Genomic DNA, 25,266 nt, shown 5'->3' on the forward strand with positions numbered 1-25,266 from the left:
TCTTCATGCTTTCTACATCTTGGCTGAATTTAAGAATACACATCGATCAGATTCATAAATTTTACAATAGTTTGTAAAGAAGTTTTTTCTAATAAACACAGCTGTTGTTTCATTATCGACATATAAGCAGATGATGAAATAAACGTATAAAATAAACGAATTCGCAAGAAAAACTGCGCATGATGTTTACGAGTATGTAGGACGAGGACGCATTGACTCCGTAAATTTCATTATGCACATAGTTGTATTTCTGCAGATAACTGCGAGTAGTATAAGAGCGACGTAAATAGAACTTATCTATTATTATGTACATAATATTTTGACATCGTGCGTATTTAGACTCACACATGTTACGCGATATATCTTTGTGCCCAACAACATTCAGCAGTAACGAATGAAAGCTAAACAAAAGAAGATATTTGGACAATCTCTTTTGGATATTAGATTATCCGATCATAACACCGTAAATATCATTTGTCGATTTCCAACTTCATCTTAGTTCTTAAACAGTAGGAGGTGCAATATAGCCTAAGGATATTTTCTGTTAAGTATCGCTAAATTACTCTCGCTAATCGAGAACTTGAATGAAAGAAGAGCAACGTATACAATACAGGCCACCGAGAATTAAATTAAGTAAGTATTTAATTGCTAGAGATAAACTTGTAAAAAAAGAAGAAGAGGCATTAATCTATAGTCGTCGGAGTTCCTAGTACTCTTAAGATGCATTGGAAGACTTGACTTCTTAACAACACACTATGAAAAACGACGGTATTCGTAGTAAAATAACAGCCGTGATGATCGCGTCGCACTGTTATATCTTGCGTTATTCATAACAAGCTGCGCCAATCTCGACGGAGAAACTTTGCTCGGGTCGTCCGATATCACGCAAGGCCACATCTAGAATGGGAATCCTTATGGGTTTGTCGGTCTCATATGAAACGACAGTTTTACCCCAGTGATTTTGATGCAGCTGCAAAAAATCAAGGAATTTATAATTTATCGATTATTACTATGAAATTGATGCATTACAAAGTAATAAAATGTATGGTTATTTAGAGAACTATATTTAAAAAATCGAATAAAGAAAATTGATTTACCTTACACTCATCCATTATCATTTCGTATCTGTGACGTTGATTACCTCGCGGTGTCAGCTCGACGTCATTCCAAGCCAGGAGCTTCAAGCCTTTTCTGTGCGTTTTTCGCTCGTAATCGAAGTATGCCACGCTATTTTTACAGTGATACGTGATGTTTTGTTGCGCGTGTTTCGAGAGCAGTTGCAGAAAACTGATCTGATTGCTGTCTGCCTTGTATGTGATCTAAGTGCGACAATGTTAATATAAATTTATGGATTAAACGTTAACATAAATTTATGGATATCTTTTTTATATGAAATTATGAACGGAATTATAAAATTTGAACCTTCATGCCGCTGTCTATCTCGCTGAGCCAAATTTCTTGTTGATCGGTGATGTGAGTGATTTCCGGTGTACGAGCAGGACTTGGTAAAATGCAGGTAGCACGCTTTTTAGCATCGCAATGCACTAAGATCGCATCTCGAATATCCCCTTCATTCGGGTCAATCCAGTATTCGCCTGTTATATATGTATCATATATGAATTTATGCTACTTTAAATATTCTAGCATACTGTGACCGACAAAAAATGTAGTAGTCTTTATTTGTTATTGTTACGTAACGATATTCCAAAACTCACCGGATAATTTATCTGGATATGCAACAAATAAATCTCGACAGGTTTTAGCTGGTGAACTCTTTTGACCATCCGGCTTCACTAGTTTTAAAAAGGAAGACTTCAAATTTTCATATGCTTTCTGAAGTAATTCCTTTCTTTCTTCTTCAGTGATATCTTTGCCAAATATCCTCGGTGGTTCATCGCCAAGAGGATCAGGCCCTTTAGTTTGGCCTTGTCCTGTAATAAAAATTAAAAAATGTTAAGATTAACATTCTTTAATATCTTTAATATCTTGGGACATGCTTACAAATATAATTAAAAATTTAACTCGTATAAATATCTAAATGACACACAAGGAACAATATAAAATAATATTTAAAGTATCTTTTACGCTTCCATGTGTTATGCGAAAATTAATCAGATATTTACAGATATTTATTATGTTCTAAATTAATTAAACTTACCTATAAGTGCTGCTAGAGATGCGGCATCGTATCCAAAACCAAGTTCTCCAGGAGGACCAGGTGGTCCAGGAGGTCCTGGAGGACCTGGTGATCCATGACGTCCTTCTTCACCAGGTGGACCTCTTAGTCCAGGATTTCCTATAAGTCCGATAGGTCCTGGACTACCTTCCCGTCCAGGACTACCTCTAATCCCAGGTTCCCCATCTTTACCGGGAAGTCCTGGCAAACCAGGCATACCTTTCTCTCCTGGTAACCCAGGAGATCCAGGTAATCCTTGTAAACCATTAAATCCACGATGTCCCTTAGCACCTTTCTGTCCCTCTTCTCCATGATCGCCCTTTGCCCCTTCGAGACCTGGTGGTCCAGCTTTTCCTCGTGGTCCCTAAAAAATATTCTTCATTAATTTACTATATTACCTAATTAATGTAATTCTATTTTAGGTTTTAGTATGTAAAAAGGAGCGTAAATTTAATTTTTATATCACCTGTTGACCTTCCACACCTTGCGGACCCGCTTCTCCTTTTGACCCACGTTCTCCAGGAAGTCCCGTATGTCCTGCTTGTCCAGGTGATCCCTGTCGGAATAGTAGCATATAAATTTATAGTTATTGGCATAAATTTCCATGATATTATTTTGTAAAAGTTAAATAGAACGTACAGGTAATCCAGGAGGGCCAGATTGGCCTATTGCGCCAGGTATACCAGGCGGTCCTTTATCTCCAGGTCGACCACTTATTCCCGGCGGTCCTGGTTTTCCAACTGGTCCTTCTGGCCCTGTTTCTCCTATGTGACCAGGAAGACCAGGAGGACCCACTAAGCCCGATGGCCCAGATGGCCCTTCCGATCCCGGCTTTCCTGGTTGTCCAGTTTCACCCTGTGATAACAATATGAGTTACGAATTTAAAAATTAATTAATTGTAAGTGAATAACTGTAAATAATTCTGTAAAATAGATATAACGTTTAAGTATAACGTTTTTGCTTACGGGTGCTCCGCGTAATCCTCTATTTCCTATAGGACCAGGAGAACCGGGTAAACCTGGTAAACCTCTCTCACCGGGTGTACCTTGAGGTCCTTGAAGGCCAGCTGGTCCTGAAGGCCCTGGAGATCCGCTTTCTCCTTTATTTCCATCTATTCCAGGTGGTCCAGGATTACCGATTGGACCTGGAAATCCTTGGCGTCCAACGTCACCTGCATTGCCTTTTATACCTGAAGTACCTGGAACACCGGGTGATCCTACATTCCCAGGTGGACCCTGAAACATTTTTAATCGCAGTTTTTGATATGTTCAGAATAAATAAATAAATTCATATATAATTTTATGCTGTTAGAAAACGAAACAATTATAACTTACTGCTGGACCAACTTGTCCTGTAACACCAGGCGGTCCCATTAAACCAGGTTCACCGCGTGCACCCGGTTCGCCTCTAATTCCTTTAGTACCAGTAAGTCCAGTAAGTCCTTGCGGTCCAACTTCGCCAGGACTGCCTATTAACCAATATCGTTTACAAAAATTATATAAAATAATTCTTCCTACAATTTGAAAGTGACTTTATCCATTTGTTTAATTGTAAAACAGAAAGCAACTTGTTCCTTACCAGGTAGTCCTGAACTTCCTTGTTCTCCTTTTAATCCTGGATAACCACGATCACCCTTCAAACCAGGAAGTCCTATTAATCCTTGTGGGCCTGGGAAACCCTGGGATCCTTGTAGTCCTTGAAGACCTCTTTCTCCTGGATTTCCAGGAGCGCCAGGCTCACCAGTAGGACCAGGTGGACCTGGATCACCTCGTTCCGCTGGTTCTCCAGGAGGACCAGAAGGACCAACTTCTCCTTGCGGACCACGTTCTCCAATGCGTCCTGTAACGAGTAAATAAAAAAAAAACATTAATTTAAATAAATAATCAATGTTAAAATTGCACATATATCATTGGATCAACGTTAATACCTTGCAGTAACTTGATCTTAAATAATTTAATGTAATAGTGTCTCGTATAAGTAATGTAAAATGCGCTACCTGGAGGACCTTCGAGTCCAACTGGCCCAAATGCTCCTCTTTCTCCTTTTTGTCCAGGTTCTCCAGATAATCCTCTTGGACCAGGAAGCCCTAATAACCCAGGTTGACCAGAAATTCCTTGGTCTCCCTTAGATCCTGGTAATCCCTAGGATATATATATATATATATAATTATATATAGATATATAAAATTTATATTCGCGTATATAGAGCATATATCAGATTTAATCCTGATTTCGTCCACATAATTTTCGAAGCGTTCATAACTACAATAAATCAAGTCTAAAATTCTAAATATGAAGCTGTGCCTAAATTAAATATCTTCTCTATTTTGAGAAAATAAAAATTATGTATTATACAAAATTTTCTATAAGCTAAATATTCACTCGATCTATTTTACGATATCACGATTCAGCATATATAGCTTAACAACTTACAGTGAGACCATCAGCGCCTTGTGCTCCGGTTTCTCCCCTTAAACCCATAGGTCCTGGCTGTCCCATTGGTCCCCTTTCTCCCGGAGGTCCTCGTTCACCTCTATTGCCAACTGGCCCCGGTAAACCGGGAGGCCCTTGCACGCCTGCTTCTCCATCCTTACCTGGAATACCTGGATTACCAGCGGCGCCTGGAAGACCCTGAAACAAACGCATGTTTTATTCGCACGTAAATCATCATGTCATTTGTCCTATGTATCGCGAAAATGTAAATACATTTCTACGCTGCGTACTTGAAAACCTCTAGTCCCAGAAGATCCCGGAGAACCTCTCGCACCAGTGTTTCCTGTTGGTCCCGGTGCTCCTTGCATGCCCGGAGGTCCTTCTTTACCAGCGTCACCTCTTGGACCAGGTGGACCCGGATTACCAGCTTCACCATCTTTCCCAGGTTCTCCCTGATAAAAAACAAATTTTATAAATTATTAAAATTAAAATATATAAAATGTAAATCTATAAAATGTAAAGCCATGTACGAATTTATGAAGAATCATTGATAGATTACAGGATATCCTCTCTCTCCTGGTGCTCCTAATGGTCCTGGTAGGCCTTGCAATCCAGGTGAACCTTGTTCTCCGGACTTTCCATCTGCACCTTGGATTCCACGTTCGCCAGGATTGCCTGGTTTGCCAGGGGCTCCAGGTCTACCCATTAAACCGCGTGCGCCCTGAAATGTTTAATCAATACTTATATATGCTGCATACAAAGTACTTTCTACAAAGGATAATAAAATGTTTTTATGAATGACCTGTAGTCCTGGTGGTCCAGGTCGCCCAGGATCTCCGGTAGCACCTTTCGGTCCAATTGATCCTACAGAACCACGATCACCGGGTTGTCCTGTAAGTAATTCATAATCACGATCATTTAATATCAATAATTAATTATAATGCAACACATATATACAAATAAAATTTTACCCAAATTCCGAAATGTATAATAAGCTGTACCTTGAGGTCCGATAGGACCGTCCGGTCCAGGAAGTCCTCGTATTCCAGGTAGACCACGTTCTCCAGGAGGGCCCGCAGCACCAACTGGTCCACGCATTCCTCTCTTTCCTCTTTTCCCTTCGTTCCCTGGTGGTCCCGGCAGTCCACGTGGACCAGGCACTCCTGAATCTCCTTTTACACCAGCATCTCCTTTGAAGCCCCTTTCACCAGGAAGACCCTATGAAAATACCATACGAAGTTATGTACAGTTTAAGGAATAAATCTTACAATTTTTAAATGATATATTGATTATACATACGGGTATTCCTTTGGCTCCAGGAACGCCAGGATTACCTGCTATTCCAGGTTGACCTCGTGTACCTGGAAATCCAGGCACGCCAGCAGGACCTGCCGCTCCAGCCATTCCTTTTTCACCGGGAACTCCGTCTTTACCCTGCGGACCCTGTGAGCCAGTTTCACCAGGTTGTCCCGGACGGCCACTTTCCCCTTATAAAAAAATATGAATTAATAGTCAGAAGTACATTGTTTTTAATAATGTATATACTTTTAATAATGTATATACTTATTTGTAAATGCTTCTATATTTGGTCAAATTTTTATAACTTTTATAATTTAGTAAAGCAAAGTAATTTTTATAATATAGTAAGCAAAAAAATATTTTTTTATTTTATTTGAGCAGCAGAAAAAAATATCTTACCTCGTGGACCTTGTAAACCTTGACTTCCTTTTGGTCCTTGCGCTCCTTGATCTCCCTTAGCTCCAGGACTGCCTGGAAAGCCTGGTGGACCAGATTTACCCACAGCACCCTAAAAGCAATATGTTCAAGCAAAATTGTGCTAAACATATAAAAAGCATTTAATCTTACAGGTATCTTTCATAAATAATTTCTATATCTTGAAATTGCATATTGTTTAAATAGTTTACTCACAGGTTGTCCAGGTGGTCCAGAAATTCCATCAACGCCTCTCATTCCTGGAGGCCCTGATGGGCCTTCTCTACCTCGTTCACCACGCGGTCCTGCTGGACCCTGTGTTGATAATAATAAATATTTGCGTAAAGAAATGTTTTATGTAATCCGTGTTCTTTCAATATTAAAATTTTAAACATTAATAACCGCTTTATAGCTAGAAACAAATTTTTTATGAATCTGCTTTTAATTTTATATTGATGATATTATATATATTTAAATTTTTCACGTACTATTTGCCCTATCGGCCCCATGGGTCCCGGTGCACCCATAGATCCTTTCTCACCAGTAGTTCCTTGCTCCCCTTTGGCTCCATCTAGACCAGGAAAACCGCGATGGCCTTTCATTCCTGTAAGTCCAGGCATCCCTGGGAGACCACGTGGGCCTACAGGACCAGGCGACCCTGGAGGACCGGTCTCACCATCTTCTCCGCTAACACCCTATCGTTGAAGAAAAACATAAAACATCTAAAACCAGAGTTAATTATAAAATTGACCACTTAAAATTATAAAAAAGAACATACATTAATTAAAAAAATTAATAAATCAAGTTTACATAAAGATTTTTTAATATAGTAACTGAATGAAATTGTGAATTTTTTTGTCAAAACGGCTATGCATAATTTTATCTTCTCATTTAAAACTATAAAAACTTTTAATTGCAATTTTACGTCTTTTCCAGGCAATCCTGGAAGACCTCTTGGACCTGACACACCAGGAGGACCTGAAGTCCCTGATTCACCGGGTTCACCACGTGTACCTTGAAAACCTTGAGGACCGGGAGCTCCAGGAGGACCTAAACCGAATATAAAATAAAAATATATTTTGTACAATAAAATTTATTAAAGTCGTTATACAAACCTGGAGGACCTCGAGGACCTATTGGTCCTGTTTGCGCTTGAATATAAGAAAATGCGTCAGGACCATATAATGATGCCGCTGCACCCGTTGGGCCTTTATCCTCATTTGCTTGAGATAAAGCCAATTGTTGATAATACAGAGATACCTGTTATCATCAATATATTTTATATAAATAATATATATATATATATATACATCTCTTAAAATAAAATTTATAATGCAACATGAGTTTTGTCCGTGCATATAATTATCTTGCACAAATAATATAAAAGAATAAAATTTTCTAATTATACAAATAAATAAATTTCTTACATCAGGTACAGGGCCTGGAGGTCCAGGTGGTCCAGGAATTCCAGGAGTGCCGGGGTGTCCAGGAAATCCTGAATCTCCTGGACGACCAATGTCTCCGGGTCGCCCAGGCTCGCCCTAATTCGTAAATTATCCCTTCATAAATGCGAATAAACATTATTCCGAAAAATTATTCATTAAATATTCTTAAACAAGAAATTGTTACCCGTGGACCTGGTACAGCCACGGAACTGTATACGTTACTTTCACCCGGTAAGATTTCCGTAGATACCTAAAACAAAACTTAATAAAATTATAATTCTAAAAAATAACTTTCCCATATCATCAGTTATTTTAAACTCACCGGATCCCGTTCAGATGTACGATTAGTTTCCTCCAAGTCTGTAATGCATATTTTTAATTTCATAATAGTTCCACACTTTTTTTAATGTCAATAATAACTTTGAGTATATAGATTATCTTCGTGTTCTCCAAAACTGAAGATGAAAATTCATTAAATTTATAATTATGTACCATGGTTGTAAAATCGAGTTGTTGTTGAAGTCGGCAAGTCTGTGGGTGTTTCTTGTCTATATGTGGCTTGCGTACTTTCAACTGCCGATTCAGTCCTTCCTGTATTTCACAATTATAATAATTATAATCAATTCTCCATATTGGTTCTATAATTATTTACTGTATTATAATGATGTAGAATTTTCGCAAATCATCCGCTTACCCGAAAGTCGTGTATTTGGTATCACAGGTGATGGCAATGTCGTTATGGTCTCTAAACCGACAATAAAAAATAGCGGAAAATTATTTGATAAAAAAATTGTATTATTATAATAATAAACATAATAATAAATATAATCTACAATAATAATCTACGATGTAATCCGTAATAAATGTCGCTAATAGGCACCCTCAGTATCTACGAGGAAGTAGAAGTCGGAAGTAGAACCGGAAATTCTACCTAATCGCGAGACGGATTAAATCGCATTTGAGTTAATAGGCTAAAATAAACGATATTAATTGCGTTGTTCTGATTAAAACGAGCAATTAATCATTTTATATGGCGTCTTAACGAGATTGATCTCTAACACGAAACTTCCGGTGCTTCGCGACATTAATACCGTATATGCAAGATGTAATTTTTTATTTATCACGGTATGGTATCCGTCAACATCTTCATTCTATAATGTAGCTCTATAATGTAGGTCTATAATGTAAATCAATCATTTTCCTTTTAATATCGTTAAATCAGACATGTATTTTAACCGGAGAGAAAATTAGTTATGCCGTAAATACAACGCGAACATTCAAGAGACGTTTAAACAATCCAAACATCTTTTAATTTTTTCAAATTTTACAACAATATATATACAACTGGGGAATATCAAATACAATGTCGATAGCTAGACGATACAGGATATTCAAAAAAACATTTAAAATCTATCCGGAAGGTCTTCAAAGAACGTCTGAGGGATCAGACGACGTTCTTCAATCGCGTTTCCTAAACACTCTTAATCCCGAATCTTCCGTATTAACTGAATCAAGCTCACCATTTTTCTCCTCGTATTCGTCGTAGTTCTCGTAATAATCATAATCGTAATCGCTGCCAGGTTGCTGAGCTTGCAGAGCCGCAGGCTTGGATCGTTGTTTCCTCAGCCGGTTCTTCGCAGCATCCACCTGACTCGTTGGTGGCAACAGCAGCAGCAGTTGGACCGCGAAGAGCCCCGCGGCCAGCTCTACGACCCGTCGTCTCATCGACGATCTTCTCTGTTACAGCAGGGGTAGAATAGCGGGCTCTGGAGAACGTAAATCCAGAACCTAGTCCCGACTCGCCTCCATCGGAGGCTGAGGGCAACTAGACTCGTGCGAACCAGCGTATCATCTATTTAGCAGATGTTCTGCATGATGTAGGGGAGGTCATCATCCTCTCCGTTTTACGAGGCGCCCGCGGTACTCCCGCCGCCTTATTCCGCAACCATCCCCTCGTCGTCCCTCCCCTGCGACTCCTTTCCTTGGGCTTGTATACTTGTTCATTTCCTTCCTCGTCACAACTGCCGACAAATGATTTTTGTATTCTCCAGTGTGGAGCAGGAAGGGGAGAGCAGTTCCTCGCGAGGTGGTCGCTTAAGTCGCTGACAGGAAATCACGTTATATCCTGAAATTATAAAAGCAATAAGGAGAAGACAGTGAATTTCATAATTTTTCTCGGTTTCGACGTGTCTATCTTTTACGACAGATTAACACCAATGGTTTCTTCAGAGCTGTCGATTGGCGTATGCAGTAATTAACGACAAAAGCCGTTAATCAATTCCTGAAATAATTATTCCTGAAATTGAAATTCCTAAAAAGTTCCTGAAATTGAACGCACCTTAATAAATAATACACAATGAGAATTTTACATGATAATTATGCATTGATGATTATCTAACAATATTAATCTAAAAATAATCTAATAATCATCTGCACATCAATATTTTGTGTTTACTGCCCTCGATCACGGTCTTCGTTAAATAGTGTTGCGATAAATTCATAAAAGCGTATGAGAGCTCATATCAGTATTGTCAGTTTAGGACTATTATTCCGCGTATTGTCAGATGCAGTATGGCGCAGCGGAATGGAGGTCGTCACCTTACACTTAAGGGTTGCATGAGCGATATATCACGCCGCCGACGCTTAATTCCTGATTTTTCAAATCAGACGCACGACTTCAATATTAAGAAAACGTAATCGCGTCACGAAACTACCGAAAAACTGCTTTACTCCAAAAAGAACTGGAATATCTTTTTTGCAAAGATCCAGATACATTAACGTATAAAATTCTAACAAATGATCTTTGAAATATGATTATTACTTGTATATATCTTATGCTTATTACTTATCATTATAAAACTCCTCTACATATACACACACATGCATATACACACACAGAAGAATTTGTGCTAATAATGCATCATTGCTCATGAAGTTGCGTCCTTTTAACAACGACCGACTCAAGTATGTCCGGCTTCGGCCGCATCCTTGTATCGTCGAGCGCGCATCCAATTCATTGAAATGCGAGTTGCAACGACCTACTTTGCGATAGCGATCCGCCTCGTTTTTATCAGTCAGCGCCAGTAGCCGACGGGGCTCGATACCGAAAGACGTGGACGTTTCATCTTAATAAGTTTATTAAACGACAATCATCATTTTGGCCGCATTCCCTGAGCGAGTGTCTTACTTTACAAGGCGTTAGCCGCAATAGACTGCATTGACCTGAACCTCGGTGTTCGTTACCAGTGGCTATAAATCAGAGTCACTACTATGTTTAATACCACGCGCGGGACATGATCGGCACTGTTTCGTTGTAGAACTCGCATCAGTATCCAATTGGGGACTCTGTGTATGCTGATGCAGATCGCTCTTATAATTACTTGAGGAACGAACTTCGCCTCCCCCACATCTCTCTATCGATAATATCTCGATCTATCGATAATATCTCGATCAAAATGAAATAGAGGGTGATGATATACCACGCCAGTGAAACATATATTTCACCACCATGATGGTGCGAAGAGATTTTTGGATTACGATGAGCAAATCATTTCCCCGTCTGATTTTAAGAATGCATACTGCATGCCTTCGATCTTTGCGATCAGCGTTGAGTCATTCCCGTTTTCGATCGTCGTGTTGCAACTGAGATGAATGCGTCAGACTGATGGGAACTACAGATCTGTGTATGACCGTTCCACTAATGCAATCATGACGATGGTGGTAATTGCTCTAAATATTGTAGTGATCCTTTTCACTCGACATCGTCGCCATGTCGCGTCTCAGAGACGTATGCAAATAACATTATGCGTGTATCTAAATATAAAATAAACAAGAATATTTCATGAAGTTTCACGAACAGATAAAAAATGCTTTATTTCGTATCACATCGTATTGCAACTTATCGTAATAACTTAATATTTACCATTTAATTACATTTAACAAAATAACGCCAATAAGTGAGCACAGATATGATAGAAATTAAAAGTAGGTATGGAGAATCGAATCTGATTCTTACGAATATCATATTGCATCTCAAAGACGGAAATCTGTTTTTTAAAACACCTTACCAATTAATATTTAACAATTCATACGATAATTTGAGAAGACGTGGTTTATATGTATCTCCAAACAATTCATTTTTATTGACGATAAATAAATAAATTATAAATAATATTGCCATTGACGATTCTACTGATTGGTATTCAAATCTAATCCTTCTTTTCATCAAATTTATCTTTTCATCAGATTATTTATTTATATTTATAATTCTTCAATGAAATGGCAACTACTTTGCTCTGGGTACATTCTGTATCAGGCTGAAATCAAAAGTAAAACAAAAGTAAGACAATCGTATGGAAAGAAAGTTACGAAATAACGCAAATTACCAACTCACTTCGGTGGTGACTCCTAGGAGAGCGTCGGAACAAAAGTACAATGATTCCTGCATGCTTACTATTATAAATTGCATAACTTTCGCTTCAGATTGTATGAAATGAACGATATTTTTGATATTTACGCTATCTAATGCCGCATCGCCTTCGTCCATAATGAAGAACGGAGCTGGTTTATAACTGTAAACAGAAGATAATTTTGCAATTACTTTTTATGCAGGTAGCCTTCGATTTATTGTTGTATTATCCAAAGAACACATATCGCGATTTCACGATACAAGCCGGAGAAGACGTACCGCTGAAATGCAAATAACAGCGCCAAGCTAGCGAGTGTTTTTTCACCGCCGGATAAATTCTGCAACGGTTGAAAACGCTTAGACGGCACGATGCAACTGTAATTTATACCGCCCTCATACGGCTCTTCGGGATTATCCGATAAGATAAAAACACTAGCCGTTGTATGGTTATTAAACAAACTCTGTACAAAATTAAAAAGATCTTCATGTCGATACGTCGTTTAAAATAAAAGGCATTGTACGAGAAAGTATATGAGATTAAATGTACCGACTTTGTATATTGCATCTATTTCCGTATTTATGTGTTCCAGACATCCCGAAAAGAGATCATATCTCTTCATTTTCACCTTATCGAAATGCTTCTTCGTCGTATCAGCTTCTTCGCGCAATTTCTTCAGTTTCTCATTTATCTCTTGTATTTGTTGCACAATAGAATCCACCTTTTCTTCAGCCTGTAAATTTACATTCACACTATTATAACTACACTATTCACACTGATTGTAACAATCGTGCGTGATTCATAAACATATTGAGTAAAGTACATAAATATTACGTACTTTAAGATCAGGATTTACTATAGCTTCAAGTTCATTTTGTATCTTCGTAAGTGTTTCGTTAAGTTGCTTCGCGGTGTTCCGCAAATTCTTTTCTGTATCATCCCGTAAACTTCTGGGAAACTGTGAAAAATCGATTTTCGAAGACATGTCCCAATCAATCGACGAATCCGTAATTGAACTCGAACTACTACTCTCGATTGGATCCCGACTATAAGTCGGTCTTTCCGACAATATCGGAATAGTAATGCTTTCCATCTACGAGAATACCATAGTTGTGTTTGTGTAAATACAAATTAAGGTAACTAAAAGGTAAGTAAAACCTAACATTTAAATAAATACAACAAATCTTGCAGAATCGAGCAGAGATATTAATCGAGCAGAGTTTTAATATTCGCAAACCTTGCATTCTTTAAGTATGGTATCAAATTTTCCCTTTTGTTGTTCTATTTCCTTTTGTACAAGGATGCGCGCTCTCTCAGCTTGTAGGTACGACTTGGAAATAACATCGATATTCAACTTGCATTGGGCTATCCTATTTTCCAAATCCACTAAATTCTGCTTTATGTTAGTGTAATCCTTCTGCAATCTCGATAACTCTTCTTCCTCTTGTTCAATAGCACTCTTTTTAGAATTCTCCTGCCGATGCGTTTCGCTCAATTTTGCATCAGCTTGTTCCATTATACGTGTCCAATTCAAAATTGTATCTATTCGTAAAATATAACACGTGCGAAATTCATATAAGAAATATCTTGGCAGTTTGAATACTGATATATTAATCAAGGATCGATTTGTAATCGTTCGTACCTTCCACATTGCGGTCTTTTTCAAAACGTAATTGATTCCGGATAAGATCGTGTTGTTTCGTAAGCTCTATTTGCTTATTTTTCTGCTGTTGGTATGACCTAAAGATTTACCTCATAAAATATATAATTTATATATATATCAAAAATTTATCAACAAAATTTAGAAATAATTTATACCACAGATGGTTCCCATAATAGCTGATATCCGGCACGTTGATATCTTTACAAAAGTCAGCGAAGATTGAATTTTCGACCACAGAGATATGTCTTTTCACGTTTTCAATTTCTTTATCTCTTGCTCGCATATTATGTTCAATACTTGATATTGTCTCCTAGAAATTGTACAAAGAATATGCATAAGATGTCTTTTTATTTTATCTCATTCATGAATTAATAAAATCTATATGTATAATGTACACATAATGTATGTAAGCATATCACAATTTAACAAAATTTCGTACATTTAATAAAGATAACTCCACATCGTATTTGGTCGATTGTTCGTGTATCTTAATGATTTTATCGTCCTGTAAAGATACACGATTATAGAACAAGAAGAAGCTACATATTTCATAAACTGTTAGGTACCTACAGTATCCTTCAAATCCTTTTCAATAAATTTATTTTTTAAATCGAGTCCTTTGAACTGTACATTGACTATATTAAGTTCAGACTGCAGCAAAGAAACATTGGACAAATCTTTGAGCTCTTCTTTTAATTGCTCCTGGAATTGTATATATAATGTAAAATATATAAAAAAAATACTGCATATCGCTTTAAATGTAAAAGAAAATTTGTAACCCTCCGCTCCTCTAACGTGATTATATCTTGTTCTTTCCATTGTTTAGCTTTGTGTTTCAAATCAGCTTGTCCCCCTGACATTGTACCATCTCTACGATAAAAACATCCATCCAACGAGACGCACTAAAATACGGTAAACACATGATATAATAATGCGTCAAGATAATGTCTCAAGGATTATTATTATTTTTGTTGTTGTTAACTCTATTGTTGTCATTATTATCATTACATCGTAAGTTTTCCCATCAATTTCGTATGCGACTCTTCTTGCATCTTCAGGAGTCTCGCATACCAGAGTGTTTTTAATAACGAACAAAACCGCATCACGTACTTGCGTGGATGGAATATTCAAAACATCATACAACAATTTGACGTTCGGCTCTCCTATATCACTGTAAAATGACATTAAAAACATTATATTAGATATCACCCTTTACGAAAAGAATGCTTTTCTGCCTTATTGCATTAATTTACCGTAATCTCTCTTTCAAAACTGTTGTTTTCAACGAGTTAAGAGGTAAAAATGTTTCAACCCCTATTCGTTGCCTTTTTAAATATTCTATGCACTGCATTGCTGTGTTCACAGTGTCGACGACGATGGCATCCATATTCTTACCAAAGACTTTAATTATCGCGATTTTGTAACACGAATGAACAGGTGTGCATAAATTAGATAAACGGTCATTCTGAAGAATAGGATATATACACACAACAATTTTTTATAAAGCAAATGATTATATATACAAAATTATTTTATTACTATGTGAAGAGATATATGTAATAACTAATATAGAAGTGAAGTATAATTACCACGCCAGGAAAGATTTTTTTTAACATTTTGATCATGTTAGCTTTTTCCTTCTGTCGTAAAATAGTGTACTTATCAATATCGGCTTCGTCAAGTTCTTCTAAGATTTTCGCAATGTCGTTCCTTAAAAGTAACGTTTTATTGTTCGTTTCGGTAATCTTATCATTAAGTTCCTGCTTTTTTGTTATATTTTCCGTCAACGCTGCTCTCGATTCAACTATTAAACTTTGCAGTTTTTTAAGACGAATCTTTAAATCCTCCTTCATTAACGTTATCTGTTTCACTTTATCTACTAATTCCTGTTTCCGTCTATTTTTATCATCAAGACGATCGCGATCCGCTTGTTGATCGTGGTTCAAATTATTTATCTGCTCCACGAAATTCTTTGCTCGATATTCAACCAGGTTTTTCAGTTCATAATATCGTTTAATCTTAGGAAAATTTATTTTTAATGTTAGAAGTCTTTTAAAAAGCATAATCTTTTAAAAAGATGAAGAAAATTATCTTATATATGGTTATAATTTAGATATATCAGCATAGTACCTGGGAGTCATTGAGCTCTGTAGTACTCTGCTCTGAAATTTTCTTAAACTCTGCTAGCTTGTTGACTATTTGTTTTAACTCGTTATTTAATTCTTGAATAGCTTTCTTGTTGGTGTCATGTGCCAATTTTGCATTTTCTACAGATGTGCAGGCACAATTACGTTTTTTCTGCCAATACAAGATATTTTCCTTAAAAACGATATAGTCTGCTTTCTTTTCTTGAATAATGTTCTTCAACTTCGAGATATTTTGTTCAACATTTTCGAGAGAATCGATAAATGCCTTAAATTGGAATTGCTTTCGCTCCAATAAAAGTATCGCGTTCCTTTTGTCACGTAAATATTCTTCTTTGCAGGATTTAAAATCTCTATTTTCATTTTGTAAAGTCTCAACTGTTTTTTTAATGAGTAACAGACGAGTTAACTGATATTGTAATTTCTGCTGTTTCTGTAATTATTGGAAAATTATATATGAGAGTGAACATGTATTTGAAATTATGTATTTGAATTTATGTAGATTAAAACATAGTTGCAGATTGACAACATAGTTAAACTTGACATACATATTGCTTTTGCAGTTTTAAATAATTTTCTGATTTTTCTTTCTCCATTATTGTGCATTTTTTACTCATTAATAACTGTCTCTTCATGTGTTGTGCAAACTGAACTTCATTTTCCACTTTTACGAGTTCCATCTTTAATCTGCCATAACATACACTTAGTATAAATTTACACTAAACAGTTAAAAATGCTAAAATTTATAAAATTCAATAACAAGAAATATACCTTTTGTAATCTGCTTTATATGTATACGAACCACTAATTTGTTCAAACATTATATTGAGTTCTTTCGGTGTCTTCATTGCAATACACTCTACGTAGCCTTGAGATATTAAGAAGTTCTTCAATTTGATGTCCAAACCATATTTTCGTAGTACATCCAAATAAAAGTCACTTGTGACGACCTGTGTAATACAATGTATAATATATTTAGTAATACTAAAATAATAAAATTAATTTACTATGTAAACATAAATTCTACCTTATTATTTATTTTATACTGGCTGCCTTCTCCTTTGATTATTCTTGTGAAGCTCTGTTCTCCATCAGGTGCCAGAAAAGTTATTGTTACATAAGTGCTACAACATAAATATCAAACAATTACAAATAAATTAATCAGAAAATAAAGAAAAAATATTTCTAATACCTATCTGTTGTTGGTTTGTTGATGGAAGCTCCATAAACAAGTTCGCTAAAGAGTTTAACACGTAAAGCACTTAACACTTCTCCTAATACAAAACATATGGCATCAACAAGATTCGATTTTCCTAAAATATATTAATAAAACACCTTAAAAATGGAAAAAGATTAAAGAATATAAAGTAAAAAAAAAAAGGAAAAAGAGAGAGAAAGAAAGAAAAAGAAAGAAAGAGAGAGAGAGAGAGAGAGAGAGAGAGAGAGAGAGAGAGAGAGAGAGAGAGAAATACAAAAAAGGAATTAAATTCGTTTAATCAATTTTTCGAAAAAAATTTGAATAAGGCGATTAAATTTAATTCGACCTGTAATTTTATACATGTAAAAACAGTTTCGATTTCTATAAAAAAAATTTAACATTTTAGAGACCAATTGTTAGGACATCTCACCGGATCCATTGGGCCCAACGACTGTCATGAATGGATGGAAGGGGCCCATTATTATTTCTCCCCTATATGATTTAAAGTTACGAAGTATGATACTTTTTAAAGTGATCGTCATTTTGGGATTAGAACTACAATGAAATGCAAAGAGCACAGTAAACGGCCATTACATAGTGCTAATTCAAATTCAAAATATCATTGGTACCAATAAACTTTTTAACATGGGTACCAACCAGTCAATTTTAAATTGTACTGAAAACAGAGCAGATTCTGTTGGGCGCATCGAGAGTGAAGAAAATAAATGGCTAGATTTCTGTTTTCTTGTATATATTACTTGAGAAACAAATTAGTCTGTACGTGATAAATTTTCCGTATCCACATCGTATGTCGAACGGAGGAACTTTCGCTGTATCGACAATGGATCTGTTCTTTTTCGAAGAACTTTTGAACTAGTGCACACTAGTGTAACAAATTGGAATGAGAGAAAATATATTCGTTTCACTTCAACTTATTGCACTACTTCAAAAGTCTTTTGAAAAAAAAGAAAACAGATCTATTTAGGGCTAGAAATTATAGCACGTTAGAAAAACAGAAAACGCATAACTCATTAGAAGTGCTTTTTGTTTAATAAGTTGGCTTCACTTTACGCAGTTCAATGATAACAATCTATAAAATTTAAAAAGTGGCGAATCAATTACCGCGCAATTATTCAAATGAAGAATAAGTGGGTATACTCTAAATGTTACATATTAAAATAATATACAATAAATTATCGCATATATTACACAAAATAACAGTGTACCATGAATTAATAAATCACTCAATTACTGTGATATACTCATTATTATTTACTACTATTATTATTATATTATATAACAGATACTGGTCACCAGGAAGACTCATTCCATTGAAATAAAATGTATACTTTAAAACTTAGATCAAGTTTTTATTAAAGCAAATTTAAGAATTATTTACACATTACACACAGTATCATCTGTTCATTTCATATTCAAATATTCTCACTCTCTTATTATGATTTGTATTTTATATTCTTATCCTGATATATTTTCACTTAGTTTATAAAGTATAACAAAATGTATCAGATTTCAAAAAAAGAAAATAAAAGTAAAAAACGTGCATAAAGTAAAATCAGAATTGAGATATGAGAATTGAGGTATAATATTTATATATGTATATATATATATATATATTAATATTTCAATTAGTATATAATGCACACTCTCTTTTACCTTTCCTCCAAGAGATAATTAAAAATTCATCTTTGCGTTAATGTAAAAATAGAGAAATCATAATTCACTGTAAATAAAACCGTTTCAATTAATATGTGTAGGATGTGTAGTTAAGTCGAGTGTTAACACTTTGCTTTCCAAACATTCGCCTACCTGAAATTCACGTAAGACATAAAGCACGGTCCAGAACTCGAGATACAATAATACGATTCAAGATGGAATAGTTCACTTACGTCCGGGCAAATTCCGATAAGCGCATCAGCGTGCGAGTAAAATTCCTCTTTCAACGATATCACAATCGTTTGCAACGAACTCGTCTTATCACGGATGTAGCTCGCGACTTTTCCTATATTTGTGTTATCAAGAGCCGCGTCAATCTCGTCCAGGACGAAAAACGGTGCAGGCTGAAAGCTGGAGAATATGAAAGCAGCGAGTTAATCATTTATTACATTCTAATTGCATCCAGCTATATATGTTTATATCTAGTCTCGTCAAATTTTTCTGTGATATTTAAAAAATATTAAATATCTTCTAGTTTACTTAATGAATAGTATATCTCGATTATTTTAGTTAACGAAAGAACAAAAGATATCGTATGTTATATTTGCTTGCGGATGAGCCGGACGACATTATGATGCGCTCGATTATACGATATATATTAACCTGTGAATCGCAAATAACAAGGCTAACGCGGCCACAGTCTTTTCTCCACCTGACAAGTTGGACATAGGCTGAAATCGTTTGCCTGGAGCTACGCAGTTGTAATTGATACCGTCCAAGTACGGTTCTTCTGGATTTTCCGGTCCAAGGAATGCCTGAGCAGATTGATTTTTCGCTAGACTCTGAAACAGTCACATGCATATAAAAATAGCGTCTAAGCGTGTAAGATGTAAGATCAAATTTTATAATGCAAGTATTTGTTTGCGAATTCATGTTCTTATATAAATGTGTTAATCTACGAACTTTATAAATAGGGTCGATCTCGTTCGCCACGTGCTCGAAACACGCCATGAATCTATCGTGTCGTTCTTTCTTCACTTTCTCGAATTGCGTCTTCGCTTTCTTCGCCTTCTTGCGCGACTGCTCGAATTCCTCGTTGGTTTCTTGCAACTTCTCTTTCGCCAAATATAATTTTTGAATTGCCTAAAGAAATATCTATGTTTTCAACTTGTCTTTAGAATTTAGAGCATGTTATGCATTTGTAACATATAATAAGCTGCAAACCTTCATGTTCGGAGCTTGAATACGCTGTATCGTATGTTGCAAGTCGTTAATTATTTTCGTTAGCTTGTCGGTTGTCTTCTTGATATCTTCTTCTTCTACGTCCTTCAAGTTGTCGGGTAGAAACGCGTAGTCTATGGTAATCCTTTTCTCGCGTTCATATTGTTGCTGCGTACTCATAGAAGACGTATCACTTGTCTCATTGTTATTTGCTGCGCTCATCTCACTCGCTATATCTTCCATATTCCCATTCAACATGGGAATCGCAATGTCTTCCATCTAAGTGTTTAATACACATTTAGTAATGAAGCATAACAACTGTAAGGCACATACAAAAGCGGACAAACCTTGCACTGCATCAAGATCGCATGTCGCTCGGCCTTCTTCTGTTCAATCTTCGTTTCAATCGTGTTAAGTTGCTTCTGAGCCGCCTGGATATCCTTCGCGATAGCGCCTACTTCGCGCCTAGCTTTACCGATCTCATCTTCCTTTTGATCGACCTCCATTTTCTTAGCGTTACGTGCCGACTTCAACTGCTCCATTTGCGTCTCATCGTGGTCAATCTCCGCTTTCTGATTAGACTCGGTTTGCTTCGCAGACTCGAGCTTATCCTCTGCATCTTGAACCGCTCGTTCCCATCGCAAAACATTACCTGCATCATACAGACATATGCAACATGAAGAACATCGTCGTAAACCATAGAAATATATCGTGCGATGTATAACATAAAATTCATATTCATGCTAACTGAAAGCTTTAACGTTATTTAAATTTATATGAGATGTATGAGATATGTATTTGATCAACATACTTTCTGTGTCGCGTTGCTTCTCAAAATCTAGCTGATTGTAAATGCGGTTACACTGGTTGTCGAACTCCATTCTCTTCTTTGCTCTTTCTTGTTGCGATCTAAAATGACAATAAGTATATTCAAACAGAATATGCTACGCCGAAACAATGTAACAATTACTTAAAATCTCAACTCCATTTCGGTACCTTAACTCCCTTTCTTCGTATTGACGAATATTGGAGACACCTATCTGTTCGCAAAAACTAGCAAACACATCGTCCTCAACATTGTTCATCTTTTCTTTAATGTTCTGTATTTCTTGATCCCTCTCAGCCATAGTCTTCTCGATGGCAGCTATTGCAGGCTACAAATAAAAATATATTAATTTTTTTCATGCAACGTAAACAAATTCATATGCACGTAGATGTACAAAATATTTCAAAACTTACGCCAAACATATTTAATTCGTTTTGCAGGCAATCTAGTTCCCCTTCAAAGTCCGCAATTTGCTTTTGCTGCGAAAAGAATGGCATCACTATAACATGTGGTTCAGATATAATTATAATTACAAACGTGTAATACTTACTGTCGCAGACAAATCGCTTTTATTGTACTTCAAACGAGTCTCTAAACCACGTATTTGGGACTCAACTGTATTCAATTCGGATTCTTTGCGCGACTTTTTCAGAGACTCTCTCAATTCTTCCGTTAATTTTTCCTGTAAGACAAAATTCGAAACATAGACCTTTTTGTATCTGCTTCACATATATCGAAATAAACATGTATTACCTTCTGCGCCTTTAATTGCGACATTTGTTTCTCATCCCATCTCTTCGCCTTCTTTGCGAGATCTAAACTACCGCCAGATATTATACCAGCTTTTTGATAGAATGTACCATCCAACGCGACGCACTGTAAAGGCATTGAACACATCATACGTTTCTGCATGATTAGTCTCTCCTGCAATCGCAGATGGTACATGTACTTACATCGTATCTAGCCTTTTTGTCCATCTCGTATGCAACTTTATTTGCATCCTCCGGTGTCTCGCATACAAGAGCATTATTGGTAGCAAACAACACCGCTCTGTCGATGTCTTTCGGAGAGAAACGCAATACATCGTACAACAATTTCACATTCTTAGGTTCTTGTATATTGCTAAAAAAAAAAACAGCACATTAAAACGTCATTACAAAATGCATAAAATAATAAGACAATGTAAAAGTATTAGCAAAGATGCAAAGGGCATCTTATTTGCTCACCGAAGACGTTCTTTTAATGGCTTCGCTTGTATATAATCGAGCGGTAGAAACGTTTCCGGCTCGAGATATTGCTCTTTCAGGTACTGAATGCATTGTCTGGCTGTCTTCTCGGTATCCACCACGATCGCCTCCATATATTTGCCGAGTACTTTCGTGATCGCAACATTATATCTCTTGTGTATCGGCTCGCACATGTTGTACATACGATCGTACTGGAAAAGCACGAACCGTTAACTCGGTTTTTTTCGCTTAACTCCAAAGAAACATACGAAAAGAAGCGAGACAACGTACCACACCAGGGAATAAGCGTTTAAAATTCTCCACAATCTCCGTCTTCTTCTTCGTCCTGGACACTTCGTGCTTGTCAACCTTGGCGTCACCCAGTTGCTCCGAGATGCTCTCCAGTTCCCGCTGCAAATTCTGAACTTTATCTTTCGATGTGCCCACGTCAGACTGTAGATCAGCCCTAAGTTTCTTCTGGTCCTCAAGTGCCGCTTCAGACGTTTTTATGTGCTCTTCCAGCTTCTCCACTCGCTTGAGCGCCTCGTCCCGCATGTGTCCCTTCTGTTTGTGCTTGTTCTCTATCTCGGTCTTTTTCCTGCCCTCATTGTCGAGTCGATCTTGATCCGATTTCTGCTCACGATTGATCGAGTCAAGCATTTGAAGATATCTGGCGGACTGCTTGCCGGCTTCCTCTTTCAAACGGTTGTACTCCCGCACCTGAAATTATTTCATGAAATAAGATACGTTTAGTCAATTATAACAAAATTAATATTATATAAATTATACCTTACGATTAATGAAACGCACAAATCGCGTTTATATTTATGTACCTGTTCATCCTCCAATTGTACATCTCTTCCTTGCAACTGCGACTGCCCCGCTATACTCGCTTCATAAGTTGCTTTAGCTTCTTCCACCTGTCGCAATTCCTCCTGGAGTTCGTGTATGTCTTTTTTGTGAGCCTCGTCCGCGATACGCGCCTGAGCCAAGGATTTGCGCGCTGATTCTACCTTTTTTTGCATATGTGCAACACGTTCTTTGGCCTTGATGAACGTTGGTCTCTTCTTCGTAATCTCTACTTCCACTTCCCTAATATCCTGCTCTATCTTGGCAAGATCTCTGCTCAGTTTACCAGCATCCTTCTTCTTTTCTTTCAACAGTTCTTCAGCTTTTTCCTTCTTCTTCTCAATTTTCTCAATTTCATTCTGCTTCTTAATTTGAGAAAACTCAAAATTTTCGATATTTTTCTCATTGTGAAACAATCGAAATAGTTGCAACTCGACTTGCTTCTCCACCTGTAAACAGCAATTAAATTTTTGAGCAATAATTATGTAAATGCACAATCAGTAAAATTCAGAGTATATAAAAATAATTTCATATTAAACATATATAATATTCAATGCTATAGCAGAATAAATCAACATACATATTCTTCTTTGAGACGTTGATATTTCTCAGCCTCTTCTTTTTCCAATTTTGCTTCTTTTCGTTCGGCAGCAATTCCCTTTTTCTTTTGATATGAAAACTGAGTTTCTTCTTCAGCTTTCAACATTTCTGTTCTCAACCTAAAATGCCATTTGTATCATTTACAAATATGTCAATGAATATGATTCTAAACCAAGACCACATGAGTAATTACCTTTCATATTCTGCTTTTAATGCACCAGAATTACTAATTTCTTCAAAAAGAGCGGTACGTTCTTTAGGATTCTTCATAGCTATGGACTCCACTGCCCCTTGAAATACTAAGAAGTTCTTTGCTTTAACGTTTATACCAAGCTGCTCCAACTCATTAAGATATACTTGACTGGTGACAACCTATAATGACGAAAAAACATTTTTACACATTCAGTTGTATATATACTTAAAGTTATAAGGTTCTCACCATATTATTTATCCTGTGCTCTGAAGAAGAACCTTGTACTGAACGCATAAAGCTTTTCTCAGTTCCATCTTCTAACTCAAATACTGCTGTTACTGAAGCACTATATTTGATAAAAGATATATATAAATTATCATAATTTTATATACATATATTTTTGTTAACACTATACAACATGTAAGAATATATACGAATTATACCTTCGTGCCACTGGCATCCCAATGGATGCACCATGAATAAGTTCGCTAAACCTCTTTACTCTCAAGCTACTAGTCTTCTCGCCCATAACAAAACTGATAGCATCCATAAAGTTAGATTTTCCTGCAGCATAAAATGAAAACTATCATCATGATTGCGCAAAATATATCAAACTAACAAGTTCCAATATAAAATATCATTGCTAATAATATTTGAAAACATAAGCATAAATATAGATATATATAAAAAGTTATTAAGGATTTCTTTTACCTACTTCAACTCTGACAACAAAATCATAACTATATCTTTTGTACATTTCTTTTTAATAATAATGTTTAAAACATTTGTACATATCCGTGCTAAAGATCTGAATTATAGAAATGAAATGTTTGTTTTTATTACAAGTTATCTTGCATACACCGTATCTTTTTAATTATATCATGTATTCATATTTACGCTTTAGACACTGCTAATAGTCCTTTCACTCTTTAATTGTATATTTAAGAACCCTTAATGTTTCTTATTATTGTTGATACACAGAATAACCTACCAGATCCATTAGGCCCGACTACTGCCGTAAAACATTTCAATGGGCCAATAACAAGTTTGCCTTTGTAAGACTTAAAGTTATCGACTTCGATATGCTTTAAAAACGCTGGCATTTTCGCAAATAGTTAAATAAATAATATTAAATCAGAAAGGAGCGTAATTGGCGCCACAAAATCTCTAAACAAGCAAACATCGCCATTCAACTGTCGTCCTTTGAGCAATGCCAACAAAAAGGGGAAGTAAAAGTCACGTTAGAAATTTGAAACCGATATAGTACTGCCCTCTTAAGAGATTATTCGGAATTATTCAAGCGCTATTATTGTTGAACAGTAAAGAGGATTTGCTCTCTCATTCTGCTAAAAGTCGTAAGATGTCACATCACATCTGAAAGGTTAAGGTAGTTTTCCTCTAGTAGCTATTTTATAAATATTTGCATATTTTATTTTATATATATTTTATAACCTTAAGTCTGTACTTTTTCTAAAGATTTGTTTCAATCAGAAACAATGA

General features: G+C 36.2%; 3 protein-coding genes across 4 annotated transcripts; all 3 read right to left on the bottom strand.

The window, feature by feature from the left end:
- Nucleotides 1-241: 241 nt before the first annotated feature.
- LOC105190388 (collagen alpha-1(I) chain) lies at nucleotides 242-9,604 on the bottom strand. The gene is made up of 28 exons (XM_011153129.3): nucleotides 9,287-9,604; nucleotides 8,461-8,511; nucleotides 8,259-8,357; nucleotides 8,089-8,126; nucleotides 7,951-8,016; nucleotides 7,749-7,862; nucleotides 7,437-7,581; nucleotides 7,247-7,371; nucleotides 6,810-7,016; nucleotides 6,538-6,636; nucleotides 6,307-6,415; nucleotides 5,908-6,095; nucleotides 5,610-5,826; nucleotides 5,411-5,499; nucleotides 5,168-5,329; nucleotides 4,899-5,060; nucleotides 4,609-4,806; nucleotides 4,173-4,317; nucleotides 3,755-4,015; nucleotides 3,511-3,644; nucleotides 3,142-3,411; nucleotides 2,816-3,031; nucleotides 2,643-2,732; nucleotides 2,159-2,540; nucleotides 1,716-1,931; nucleotides 1,423-1,595; nucleotides 1,098-1,319; nucleotides 242-970 (listed from the first exon to the last, which is right to left on the bottom strand). Exons 1-28 carry the CDS (start codon nucleotides 9,489-9,491, stop codon nucleotides 824-826), a joined length of 4,530 nt encoding a protein of 1,509 aa, XP_011151431.1. The 5' UTR covers nucleotides 9,492-9,604; the 3' UTR covers nucleotides 242-823.
- A 2,091-nt stretch (nucleotides 9,605-11,695) lies between these two features.
- LOC105190394 (structural maintenance of chromosomes protein 1A-like) lies at nucleotides 11,696-15,288 on the bottom strand. 2 transcript variants are annotated; one of them, XM_025300975.1, is made up of 13 exons: nucleotides 15,089-15,288; nucleotides 14,844-15,006; nucleotides 14,615-14,737; nucleotides 14,406-14,537; nucleotides 14,275-14,340; nucleotides 13,991-14,145; nucleotides 13,815-13,912; nucleotides 13,410-13,714; nucleotides 13,011-13,265; nucleotides 12,726-12,905; nucleotides 12,454-12,635; nucleotides 12,160-12,337; nucleotides 11,696-12,082 (listed from the first exon to the last, which is right to left on the bottom strand). In XM_025300975.1, the coding sequence occupies exons 1-13, from the start codon at nucleotides 15,220-15,222 to the stop codon at nucleotides 12,017-12,019; spliced, it is 2,037 nt and encodes a 678-aa protein (XP_025156760.1). In that variant the 5' UTR covers nucleotides 15,223-15,288; the 3' UTR covers nucleotides 11,696-12,016. The 2 variants fall into 2 exon arrangements, with proteins under 2 accessions (XP_025156760.1, XP_025156761.1); XM_025300976.1 differs by lacking the exons at nucleotides 11,696-12,082; nucleotides 12,454-12,635 and having other exon boundaries at nucleotides 12,163-12,337; nucleotides 12,801-12,905.
- A 3,526-nt stretch (nucleotides 15,289-18,814) lies between these two features.
- Nucleotides 18,815-24,966, bottom strand: SMC1 (structural maintenance of chromosomes 1). Its single transcript, XM_011153008.3, has 20 exons — nucleotides 24,758-24,966; nucleotides 24,210-24,330; nucleotides 24,013-24,112; nucleotides 23,767-23,945; nucleotides 23,554-23,692; nucleotides 22,958-23,422; nucleotides 22,416-22,844; nucleotides 22,125-22,336; nucleotides 21,852-22,020; nucleotides 21,652-21,774; nucleotides 21,449-21,580; nucleotides 21,312-21,377; nucleotides 21,069-21,226; nucleotides 20,884-20,981; nucleotides 20,420-20,724; nucleotides 20,076-20,351; nucleotides 19,815-19,994; nucleotides 19,515-19,693; nucleotides 19,085-19,262; nucleotides 18,815-19,004 (listed from the first exon to the last, which is right to left on the bottom strand). The coding sequence occupies exons 1-20, from the start codon at nucleotides 24,867-24,869 to the stop codon at nucleotides 18,936-18,938; spliced, it is 3,690 nt and encodes a 1,229-aa protein (XP_011151310.1). The 5' UTR covers nucleotides 24,870-24,966; the 3' UTR covers nucleotides 18,815-18,935.
- Nucleotides 24,967-25,266: the final 300 nt, after the last annotated feature.

This window comes from Harpegnathos saltator, unplaced genomic scaffold (genome assembly GCF_003227715.2).
Source record: "Harpegnathos saltator strain DR-91 unplaced genomic scaffold, Hsal_v8.6 scaffold393, whole genome shotgun sequence".
NCBI classification, from domain to species: domain Eukaryota; kingdom Metazoa; phylum Arthropoda; class Insecta; order Hymenoptera; family Formicidae; genus Harpegnathos; species Harpegnathos saltator.